The sequence below is a fragment of the Drosophila busckii genome, chromosome 3L, assembly GCF_011750605.1.
Source record: "Drosophila busckii strain San Diego stock center, stock number 13000-0081.31 chromosome 3L, ASM1175060v1, whole genome shotgun sequence".
NCBI lineage: Eukaryota > Metazoa > Arthropoda > Insecta > Diptera > Drosophilidae > Drosophila > Drosophila busckii.
Genome location: NC_046606.1, coordinates 12,046,465 through 12,059,153, shown reverse-complemented (window position 1 = coordinate 12,059,153; position 12,689 = coordinate 12,046,465). Strand labels below are relative to the sequence as shown.

The 12,689-nt window shown below is 41.4% G+C and overlaps 1 protein-coding gene across 1 annotated transcript in view; it reads right to left on the bottom strand.

Annotated features, from left to right (window-relative positions):
• Nucleotides 1-1,549: 1,549 nt before the first annotated feature.
• Nucleotides 1,550-12,689, bottom strand: part of LOC108600423 (mucin-19) — a 50,056-nt gene continuing 38,916 nt past the window's right edge. The window contains exons 10-12 of the mRNA XM_017987787.2: nucleotides 7,641-9,354; nucleotides 2,418-2,733; nucleotides 1,550-2,356 (exon numbers count right to left, since the gene is read on the bottom strand). Of these exons, the coding sequence (XP_017843276.2) occupies nucleotides 1,657-2,356; nucleotides 2,418-2,733; nucleotides 7,641-9,354 (2,730 nt within the window). The 3' untranslated portion in view covers nucleotides 1,550-1,656. The remainder of the gene's footprint in view (nucleotides 2,357-2,417; nucleotides 2,734-7,640; nucleotides 9,355-12,689) is intronic.

Below are 12,689 nucleotides of genomic sequence, written 5' to 3'. Positions count from 1 at the left end.
GTAAAACAAACGCTTAAAGGACGCGCTAGTGCAGTTTGAAAATAGCGAAAGTACTGTATGTGATATGCAATTACTACGACGACGACAACGTACAGTGTTGGTTAACGTGCATGGAATTGAAAATTGTTAGAGCGCATCAATTGCTGTGCATTGTGCATTGAAATGTTTTTGAGATTTGCTGAGAGCGGCGATGATATGATTGATGTTGTTGTGTTCATGATATATAGTTTAACAATTGTCTATTTAATTAATGTAGTATTTGTAGTATTTACCAACTTGTCTGTAAGACTACAAAATTGTTTCAAATTGAAAACCTAAATCAGTTGGCTTGCTGTATTGTTTATAATTATTGCTTTGAATTGCTGTTGCTCTTGCTCTTGTTTGTTAATTAATTATAAATATATTCGAATATGCATATTCTGCTTCTTACCAGTTATGAATACAATTGTTATTTAATGCAAGTTAATGTTAACTCGCTATCGAACAAATTCAATTTGTTTTCGCCAAAAGAGAATTCCAAGCATGGAATTCAAGTGTAGTGTGAGGGAAATTGTTTTTCCAAACTCACACACACACACACACAAAAAATTGTTACAAAATTTATTGTTGTCTGTAGCTAACGCGCTAGAGTTGTTGCTGTTGCTGTTGTTGTTGCTGCTGCTGTTGTTGTTCGCATTTTACACATATATACCGAGAATAAATCAATAAACAAAATTACATAAAAAACCATTTGCTACACTTTGCGTTTCTTCTTCGCGCTACACTTTGCACATTTCATTTTACATTTTACGTCTAGAATTGTTGTTAGTTATAGTTGTTGTTGTTGTTGTTGGGATTGCAGCTGTTCCGGAGTTATGCTGCCAATAAGAAAAGTTTATTAGTTTACATTAAGTTTTGTGACATTTTGCAATTGCAACATTTATTGAAATGAAAATAATTGTTGAGCTAAAAAGCATTATGTGTTGTTTTTGTTTTTGATTTTTAATTAATATTGTGTTGTATGTGCTTAAAATAATATCACATTAAAATGTTTTGCAGACACTCAAGTCAAGAATATGAAACACGCCGTAAGGTTTGAACAAAAGTTTGCAAATTATAAATGGCATAAATGTTTTATAAAGATGCGCTGAGATATATATATATAGATATATAGTTACATTTGGAGATTTAGACAGTTGGAAAACAGAAACTACAAAACAAACTTAAGCCTAATTTAATTAAGTTTAAAAATACTCAAGTACATGCAAATTTGTCTACTTAAAAATTAAATGAAGAATACGCAGCAATCGAAACGAAATTAAAAGTTAACAACATTTAATTTTTGGGGGGGCAGCTTACATCGTTTGACCAATTAAATTGGAAATCAATTGAATTTGCCTGCTTCGTATAATAAAATTATTTATTGTTGCTGTTGTTGTTTGGATTTGATTCTTGAGCTGATTGGCATTTGTCAAATGTAAAATTAAACACACATTTCGCTGCTGTTGTCTCTCTCTCTCTCTCTCTCTCACTGCTGCCACGCCTCCTCACTTGGTTTTTGCATAGTTTTGCTATTTTTTTTTTGTTTTTTGTGATTTTTTATTTTGTGTATTTTGTTATTGTTTTTGTAATTTACTCGGCTTTTGGGTGCAACTCAGCTCTAGCGCTTGCGTTTTGTCATACAAAGTCCAACTCGGAGCGCGTGCTGTACATTTTGCGCTCCAGCGAGCGCTCGAACCACTTCTTGATCTCCGAGACAATCAGCACAGAGGAGGTGAGCGTAACCAGAAAGAGTATATCGTATGCAGTGAGCGCCTCCGTTTGGAACACCATCTGCAGCGGCGGAAAGTAAACGACGAGCATTTGGCCAATGATGGAGAAGGCAACGGCAAGCAGGAACATGCGATTGGTGGTGAGGCCGATGGTGAAAACGCTTTTGGTTTGCGAGCGACAGGAGAGCGCATTGAACATGTCGAAGAAGACAAAGCAAGTGAAGGTCATGGTTGTGTCCCGCTTCGTCTTGCCCAGCGTGCCGTCGGCCATTTCGCGCTGGAACACCCAAAGCGTGCCCAGCACAATGATGCTGGCGCTCAGCAGCACATTGACCACCACCGACTTGGTTATCATGGGCTGCTTCACATTGCGCGGCTTCTGCTTGAGCACATCATGGTCCACAGGCTCAACGCCCAGCGACTGCGCCGGCGGTCCGTCCATTATAATGTTGATCCAAAGTATTTGCATGGCATTCAGGGGATTGGCAATGTCCATTAATGTGGCCAAGGCAATCAGCGCCAGCGCAGCAATCGAAGTGCTCAGCTGAAAGCGCACAAAGTTGCGTATGTTGTAGAAAATTCCTTTGCCCTCCTCAATGGCAGCGCTGCAAGCAAGTGGACAAAATATTAAAGCAACTGGCTATGAGCTCAGCTCAAGTTACTCACATTATGGTGTGAAAATCATCGTTCACTAGAATCATATCCGCCGCCTCCTTGCACACATCGGTGCCGTTCTTGCCCATGGCAATGCCAATGTCCGCCTTCTTGAGTGCGACACCATCGTTGACGCCATCGCCAGTCATGCCCACAATGTTGCCCGTGCGCTGCAGCGACTTGACAATCTCCAGCTTATGGCGCGGCGAAACGCGATAGAAAACGCTCACATTGTTTGCCACTTTGTCCAGCTGATGCTCGTTGAGCTGATCCATCTCCTGGCCCGACAGCGTCTGATGGTGTATGGTATCGATGCCAATGAGATTTGCTGCAATGAAAGTCAAACATGAGCTGTGATTTATAATAACTGCTCCACAGTCTGCTCTGCCCTCTGCCCTTTGGCCTTTGTGCTTAGCATTTTCCAAGCAATTGGCACACAGAACTTTAAGCCAAACAATTGTTAATTTGCCTAGAAGTTGGCAGCAGCCAAAATTCAATTGCGAGCTACAATCAACTGACAAAGCGACTCAAGTACTTCAATTTCAATTTCGTTGCGCTGTTGTTTTTGCACTTTATGAGCAACAAAAGCAAGTCGCAGCAACGTTTTTCATTATGGCGAACGCGTATTTGTGTGCGCTGCTATTTCTCTTCTTTTTTTGCAGTGTAGCGAAGTAAATAATAACAAGAACGCGCGCGCACACACACAAAAGCAAAATGTGCGCTAAAATGAGCAAAGCAGCGAACGTAATTAAAACGCATTCAAGTTACGCCAGCCCTCAGCTTCATCATTGTGTTTGAGCAGGACGGCGAGGACTGTCGCCAGGACAATTAAAAGCAGCGTTGGCGTATCTCTCTCGCTTGCACTTCCTGCTGCAGGAAATGGCCAAGGTGCTGCTCCTTTGCTTGCCAACAGTTGCCAGCAGCCTGCGCGCTGAATTAAAATTAATGCAAAACTTGAATGCTTGCAATTTTCTTCGCCTTTTAATATGACACGCCCAGCAGCTTACTTGCCACCCAAGCCAAGCCGCAAATTCATTTTTGCTGCCACTTTTATTACCCACTAACTCGCATTATTATGATAGTTGCCCAACTTCAACTTTAAGCATTAATCAAACACCTGCTGACGTCGCTGCCATTGACCGCAAAAGCTAATCAATTGTTTTTAATCAAACATCAGCAGCAGCAGCAGCTGCTGGCTATAAATAAATTTTATTTTCATTACAAATTTCAATTTGATTTTCCATTTATGCGCTGTTGATGACAATTGCAACACGTTGCACGTTGCACGTTGCTGTCTTCTTCAAATGAAAAAATTCCAAACTTTTCATCAGTTTTTTTTCGCCATGACAAATGCACAAAAAAATTTATTTAATTACAATGCAATTTTTTCGTGTATTGCGTTGATTGAACATTTTTTTCAGTCTGACTTTGACATGAAATTCAGAATTGGGCGCCGCCGCGGGGCCAAACATATTGCATTCTATAAATATTTGAGTGACTCTTTGTAGCTGCAGCAAATTAAAGTGCAGCTGAAAACGTTTCAAAATTATTAGACCAACTTGATTATATTCTGCTCAGCCAGACACAGACTGCGGTTATCAAAGGCAAAAACTGAAAAACTCTAAGTAAGCCCAACAGCGAGAAAACTAAAAGAGAAACAATAATGCATAGAAATTGGATGCAATCAACTTATTAATACACTTTTGTATACAAAAGCAATGCTCTATATGATTAATTTAAATATTTTATTTTAGCAGCCAATTGGGCTTCAACTTTTTACCTTAAGTCGAAACTAAAGCTGAATTTCAAACAAATTAGTTTAATATTCTTAACTTTAACTGTTTCTTTGCTTTGCGTGGCAAAATGGAAACTTTATATATCTATAGTTATAGCGATTTGCATTGCTTATAGAAATATCTACATTAAAAATTTTTAGCTTTTATGGTCTCCGAGTTAATGTTGCTCATACAGACAGACTGAGCTTAATTCTTTGTCTTTAATCTTTAATATATTTTTTTCAACCAGCTGCGCTTTTTACTCTCACAACTTCATTCTAACCCTTGGCATAATTGCTAAAAATATCAAAGTGTATGCAACTCCTAAGTAAGCCCTGCAACTATAAAAAGAGTGCAAAAAGACAAGCAAAAATTTCTAGCCTCGAACTTTGTTATGCTTGATAAATGCCACAAAAATCTATGCACAACAAAGTTGCAAAAAGGCAAAAGGGCTGGGGGCGGGTGCGGGGGGTCGTGAGGTGAAAGCTGAAATTGAAGCTTGGAAAAGTTTGTAAAGTTTTATAAAAATTTGTCGCAGCACAAAAGCCGCAAGTCAAAAGCGGATTAGAGAAGTTTGCGGAGTTGCAAAAAGGCGAAATGAAAATGGGAAATGGAAAATGGGCTGCAAGTTTATGAAAATGTTAAGCGAAATGCAACAAGCAACGCGCAACAAGCAGCATGCAACACTTGAGTTGCCACTTTGATAGCTAGCCCAAAATCAAAGCGAAACAAAAGGAATGCAAACCAAGAAGCGGCAACAACTGCACAACAAGTTACGCCATTTGGTAATTGAAAATGGGGCGTGGCCGCAGCAGCAGCAAGGAGCAAGCAGCAAGCAGCAGCAGCTGGCAGTGACATTTTGCATTTACATACAATTATCCTGGAGCTGCAGCAGTTGCTGCTGATGCCAGCAGCAATGCCTGGCTGCCTGCTTGGCTCTTTATTAAGCGAGTTGCATGTACGTGACAATTCTTTCAACAAGCTGCTGCTGCTGCTCTCAGTCTTGCCACAATGTTGCATGCTGCATAACAATTGCTGTTGCATCTCTATCTGTGTGTGTGTGTGTGTGTGTGTGCCTGATTATATTGAGCTGGCTGCTGGCTGCACACTCAGCGCCAAAGGAGCGATTGATGTGCAACGCGCCCCGCCCTGGCAACTTGCTGATTGTCAGTGGATTACAAGTGCAGATCCGAGTGCATTTCGCTAATTGGATATGTGTCAAGTCTGGGGAAGCGCACAAAACACACAGCAAAGCAACAACAACAACAGCAACAACAACAAGCAGCCCAAGGCGTTTGACACGCATCGAGATAATGTGGCATTGATTAAGATTTACTCAGCAAAGCTGCCACATCCAACTCTTCAAAATGTGCCACAGAATTTCAAAAGCAGCTACGAGCGTCGATTTTGCTTTTCAGAAACTATAAGTGAATATTTTAAGCCACAAATTTAGCGCTTGACAGCTGCTGCATCAAGTACAGTAAATATTCTACTTCTAGCAAAGTGTATAAAATATTTTCAAGTAACTTAATAAACGCTTTTAATTGCTGCTACAATTTTATTCAAGCCTGGCACAATTTTATTCAAACTCAGCGAAGATCTTACTCGAGTTCTGCCTTAACTTTGCAGCAAATGAGTTTTGGCTTAAGAGAATTCAGGCTAAAGCCTTTAGACAGTTTTGGGCTACTATCAAATTGAAGCAATTGTCAACTTATAAGAAAAAAATCAGACGTTTAGTGTTAATTTAAGTAAATATAGCAACTAATAAATTTAATTATTTATGTTAAAATGTATAGCAGAAATATTTTGCTCTAGCTGCTACAATTCACTTTCATATCTTTCATTCTCTGCATCTCTGCAGCTTTCTATGCCTAACAATGTCACGTAGGCTGCCCCAGCTTAAGCCATTTAATTGCAGCTTAAAGTTCTCAAATAGATTTTAAATTACCGTTAGCCGTGTGCAATGCGATGCCACAAATTGAATTAGCCATGTGGCTAATGCTGAGACTGGGCACCAGCATAATTGGGCAAGCGAATTGAAAACGAATTGAAGCTGCAACTTAATTATGTCTGCACCCAAATGGATGATGAACTGCTGCTGTGTCTGGCAGAGCATGTTGCATATGCAACAGCAGCAGCAGCAGGTTTAAGTGTTGCTGCTACTACGGATGTTGCAGACGCAGACAATAAACCAAAGGCATGGCCTGCCCTGGCTTGGCTACAACGTTGAAGCTTTGAGCGCACGTCCAATTAGGCAGGCGCTGCTCCAAAGCGGTTTACGGTTTCCATAACAAATACACACACACTCACACATAGACAGTTGTTGACCCTAGCAAAGGATATGGCAAAACAGGCTTAAGGGCTCATTTACAATTTGAACGTCAAATTTCAATCAATATGCAGGTTTGTGCGCCAGCTTTAAATCAAATTGAGTGCTACGACTATGGCATGGCTATAATTATGCCGTTATTTGCGCTAGCAATAGTCGAATATATAGCTACACTTTAGCAATAGCAGCGCAGCAAGCGAGCAAAGTAAGCGGGCTAACAGTAAAGCGCAAAGTGTATTGAAATTTTAATTTTTTTTGCTGCTGCTTTTCGATTAAAGTTTTGCGCTTGGCTGGGAAGGAGCTGGAGCTGAAGCTGTAGTCAATGGCTATACATGTTGATGGATCCCTGACGCTGCTGTGGGAGCTGCGCTGGAGTCAGAGTTAATTATTTCTGTGACTGTTGATGCTGCTTCTGTGCATTGGCAGCATTTTAGCTGTGGGTCGCTTCCCAACTCGCTTTGTGCACCCGCAGGGCTGACTATGATGAGAATGTCGTCGGTCGTTACCTGTGCTGACTTTTTATGCTGTATTACTTTTTTTAATTTCGTTTTGCTTTTGTGCGCTATCTTTTGCAATTTGCTTTACCACATTGCTGGCCCCCACCCACATAGCAATAGTTGTCGCTTTAATTTAAATGCAACATACTTTAGGTTAAAACTTAGACGCTTTGAAAAACTTGCAGCTTGAAACTCGCACTCAACTTGAGCGAAATTCTTGCGCAACTTAAGACTCAAGCATGGCTGTCACATATGCGCCCAATCCTCGCCAGCAGCAACCGCAACCGCCTACTAAGTGGAGTTAAAACTTTGCGACTCAAGTTGTGGCTTCAACACAGGTCATGGTTAATTAATTCTGTTTGCATACTTTTAGCACCCAGTCTGCTGCATTGTCTGTGCGCCACGCCCTTAACCCTTGACTTTGCCGACATATGAATAGAGCAAACATGCATCATAGTTGGCCAAGCGAAATGTTTTCATGGCGTCCGGCGCATAAATTTGTGGCTAGACTAGCGAGCACCGGAGGCTTTGCCACTTTTAATTACGCTGCGTTGACAAATTTATTTGCATACGCCCCCACGCCCACGCCCACTTGTGTGTGCCCACTTAATTGAGTTTAAAGTTTGCCACTTACCAATTGCCATGGCCGTTTCCTGAGCATCGCCAGTTACCATCTTGACACGCACGCCGCTCTGCATGAGCAGCTCAATGGACTCGCGCACCAGCGGACGCGGCGGATCGGTAATGCCCACTAGACCGCAATAGATGAGATCCTGCATGGAGCGTCCTTTGGCCAGCGCCAGCACGCGTAAACCCTTGCGTCCAATCTCATACGCCTCGGCCAGAAACTCCGCCTCGTTCTGCTTGGTCAGCGGCACTGTCTGATTGCCAAACTGATATTTGGTGCATTGGGGCAGCAGCGTCTCCAGTGCGCCCTTGGCAAAGAAGATCTCCTCCTTGTTGTTGTTGTACTTGTGTATACACTTGACGGCCATCATCTTCTGCTCCGAGCTGAACGGATACTCCTGAATGCGCACATAGTTCTCCGCCGTGGCGTACATGCCGTTCTTCATGGCCACCGCCACCAAAGCGCCCTCTGTCGGCTGTCCCAGCAGCGTGCCATTTTGTATATACGCATTGTTGCATACCGCGCCAATCTCCAGCAGATTGGTAATGTTCGACTTGGCCATCTCGACATTGTTGCAGTGACGTATATGAATCTCACCCTGATCATTGTAGCCCGCGCCAGTAACATCCGCCATGTAGCCATCGGAGGTGATAATAATCGTAGCTGTCATTTCATTCTTGGTCAGCGTTCCCGTCTTGTCCGAGCAAATGACATTCACACAGCCCAGCGTCTCCACTGTGGGCAGTTTCTTGACAATCGAATTGCGCTTGGCCATGCGCATGACGCCCAGAGCGAGCGTCACAGTCACCACAATGGGCAAACCCTCGGGTATGGCAGCCACAGCCAGCGAGACGCTAATGTTGAACATCTCGGAGAGCGGCTTGCCCTGCAGCCAGCCCAGCAGCATAATAACACCAATGATCAAAAAGGAGTAGAATGACAGCTGCGCTCCTAGTATGTCCATTGACTTTTGCAGCGGCGTCTTGGGTGCCTCCTCCGCCTGCATCATCTTGAAGACCTCGCCAAACTCGCTGCGCTCGCCAGTGCTCACTACAATGCCCTTGCCATTGCCACAACGCACCAGCGTGCCCATGAACGCAATATTCTTCATATTGCTGTGATCCTTCACATGCGAATTGTTCAGCAGCACGTCCGTGATCTTGCGCGCCGGCTCCGTTTCGCCCGTGAAGCTGCTTTCGTCTATCGATAGATCCACCGCTTCGAACAGACGAATGTCCGCAGGCACGCGATCGCCCACATTGAGGTGGACCACATCACCCGGCACCAGCTCACGCGCTAGAAACGTATCCAGGCGTCCCTCGCGCAGGCAATGGCACTCCGGCGGCACCAGCTTCTTCAGCTCCTCCAGACTCTTCTCGGAGCGATACTCTTGTATGAACGCCACCGTTACAACAATCAATATGGCAATGGTTATGCTCACAGCATCGTCGAACTGTTTCATAATCACCGAAACCAGCGCTGAGCCCAACAGCAGCAAAATGAGCGGATTTCTAAACTGCTCGATGTACTTCTTCCAAGTCGGGTCCTCCTCGATGACATTGAGCTCGTTATGGCCTATGATCTTGGCACGATACTTGGCCTCCGTCCACTTGAGGCCATTGCGCACATCCACCTGCAATCTTCCGGCTACCTCCGAAGCGCTGTGCGTCGATGACTCCGAGGTGGAGAGCAGCATTTCGGGTGTGAGGGTTAGACCCGTCTGTAAAGAGAGCAAACCATAAATTAGTAAAGAATGTCTATGCATATAGCTTACATTTAGTTGTGGTTAGTTTAGCAAAATTTAAGCAGGGTTTCTAGTTTGGTTAATTCTTGCACCTAAACTTTTATAAGGTTCCCTTGCAAAAAAACCGAACTACTCTTTTTCTTTCTCTCCCTCTCTACTGCTGCAGCTAATTTGCAGCTCGTCAACAAGTTTGTAATCATTCATTGTGTCCAGACAGTCAAACAAAACCACAAAAAAAACCAACTAAAAGAAAACTTTACAATTCCCATTTTCCATCTACACGCACACAACGTCCGTCCGTCCGTCCGTCCGTCCGTCCGTGTGTCCAACCGTCCGTCTGTGCTGTCGTACACATGAGTTGCTCTCTTCTTGGCCAAAGTTGTCAACATTTGTTACAAGCACTCTCTGGTCTCTCTGCCTCTGTCATGTCCAGCTGGGCCCCACCCATTAACTGCTGCAGTCCTTTTTTTGGTCTAGAACGTGACTTCCTCACATTCAAAACGCTGCTTATTTTAATTTTCTCATTTCTCATGCTCTTTTTCTGTGCTTGTGCTCTTAATATTTTTATAGCTTAGGTCTAGTCGTGCAACATAATTTCAAATAAAATTGCTAAACTCTTTTGGTTTCAGTTCTTATATAATAAATATATTAAATATAATTTGCTTAGAATTTTATGTTGCAAAGAACTTTTCACTTCTTTGCTTTGACAGCTTTTTCCAATAAGCTGCTTACTTGCAACACGCTGCAAAATTTCCGCTATAGCTGGGACAAGTTAATGAGGCAAACGTTTTGGCCATTTAAATGCAGTTGCAACAACGAAGCGCGGACTGGGCGTCCAAGGGGGAGTCATCCATTTATTTCGTGTAAGTGGCAGTCATTTCATTATGAAAACTATGCGGTGTGCATTTTAATTAAGTGCATTTCTCCCCAAAGAGTTGCAATTTATGCAAATACCAAACGTTATGCAAACTTAAACAGTTTCATATTGCAAACTTAAGCTCTAGTATGTGTTAGTTATCAGTTGTATGATATTTATTCAAGTGCTATGCATCATTTGCATAGATAAATGCTTTGTGTGGTGAGCAAATTTAATATTTTGCCAGCAAACTTGTTATTTAATTAAGCATTTTAATCATTTATCATTAAGGCATCAACTCAATTGGAACAATTGCAAAGTCCACAGTGCCAAAAGTCAAAGCCACAGTAAGCACTGTGGCCAACCCACTCACTCCTCCATATCCGTTGGAGCTTTCAATATGACAACTGCCTGTACATTGGAACTTTTTGCTGTCAGTTGTGCCCCATGCGTTGCTCTAATAGTTTCTCTTTTGTGTATTCAACTGCCATTTACCGACAACAAAAAGATGAAAAAAGAAAATTTGTTTTCAAAGTTGTCACCCTTTTGTGCGGCTAAAAGCCAAAGGTAAACATTTGGGTCTGTTGAAAGTTGAACCGAGTTTTTAGCTAGAATTGTCTATAGACTTAACGTAAAGCGTTTAAAAAATGCATTAGCTGATTATCATTTAGAGACTGAAATTATAATAAATGCAATTATCATAAAATATACAAGTGCCAGTTGGTGCTGGCTCTGGTATTTCCCCCCAGTAATTCTGCATAAAAATAAATCTAATTATACGCAAAAATAATGAAAGTAATTGCATTTATGAATTTGCAAGTTCTTCTAAGCGATTTGTTAAGCAAAAGTTTATACAAATGAAACTAATGCGGGTAACCCGAGGTTTCTTTCTATTGAGGGTGCCAACCCAAAATCAGCTTTGAGTTGTTTTGGGAATTCCACGAACTAAATCTCTTTACGATTTGTTTTGAAATATTTTAGGCTTCAATCTCTAGAGATTTCTGTAGCACCCATATATTATTTATTTAATTATACGACAACCAACAGTTGATATACACATTTGTTATAAGGACAATCACAAGTACCGGTTACTTTATAACTTATACCTGATCATCATCATCGATGTATATGCTAAAATTACGTCTTCCTCTAAGCATCTTCTGCAATTAAAGCTCTAAAATTATATGCGTTTATATCAATTGATGGGCTACCAACACCAATTTAAACTTATATGGTATTTAGACCATAACCATTAATAATCATAAAAGCCACTTACATCGGAGGCATTGATGACTATCATTTTGATGATAAAGCAAAAACAGTGACGTCGACGTTATGAGTTCTCTTATCATTAATGCGGGCTCCGTACCACCTCAAACGACATTTAGCATACGTCGTCGTCGCTTACGGCGTAGGCGAGGCCAAGGCACAACACGCGTATCAAAACTTTTAGAACTTTACGTTGCAGTTGAGTTGGTTTCACATTTATCAGTTAACTATTTATTTTATTTTTTACTATTTGCATTATTATTTGCTTTAATTGTGAGAGCTTTGGTCATGCACGAGATGTGAGCCGCTAGTTAGAACTATCGTATACCATTTATATTTATTATAAATTTAATTTATAATGTTGCGCGTGTGAGACAGCTGTTTAAAAACAATATAAAGTTAATAACAGATTTATTTTCGTGCGCCAATGTCTGTATTTAGCTAAGCAATTGACTGAGAAAAGACATTAAGCTATAGAATTATAGCAATACGTTTTTAACTGATAAGCGTATCGAAATCAGACGACGTGGGTCATTGACAGCTCCACTTGGTACAAACAGTAATACTTGGAACTCATATTTTAAAAGTCTTGCCAACAAATTGATTGTGTTGCAAGCTAAATGAGAGCATGGCCACAGAAAGTGTTACCAATAAGACAAAAAACATGATCCAAATTGGAGCGAATGCCAACTACAAGCTAGCACACATATACACACTCATACATGCATATGTATTGGCATGCTGTGACCATGTTGGCTTGTCTTGAGTTGAGTGTTCTTTTACTTTTGTTCTTCTCGCTTGAAGTATTTATTAGAGAAACGATAACGTGGCTGACTTCGGGGCACTTTTCAAGTTAATTGTTTTCCTGTTTTTTATATATATTTAATGATAGCTTGTCAGAGTTTCACTTTATAGATTAAAATGTTAGACAAATGTATTGGTTACAAACTAATCACAGCGTAGATATTCTTTAAAAATAAACGCGATCCCGTCTATTGATTCTTTTATTTACGAAGTTAGGAGCTGCCTTTGCCGGCGTTGCATTTGAAGCGCCGAATACGACTAAACAAATAATTTCAAACTGGCAGACAACAAAGCTGTATATCGAATTGATGAGACTTTAGTATGTTGATGGGAAATGGAAGCACGAGATAGATAGACAGGTAGAAATATTATGGTAGGTATG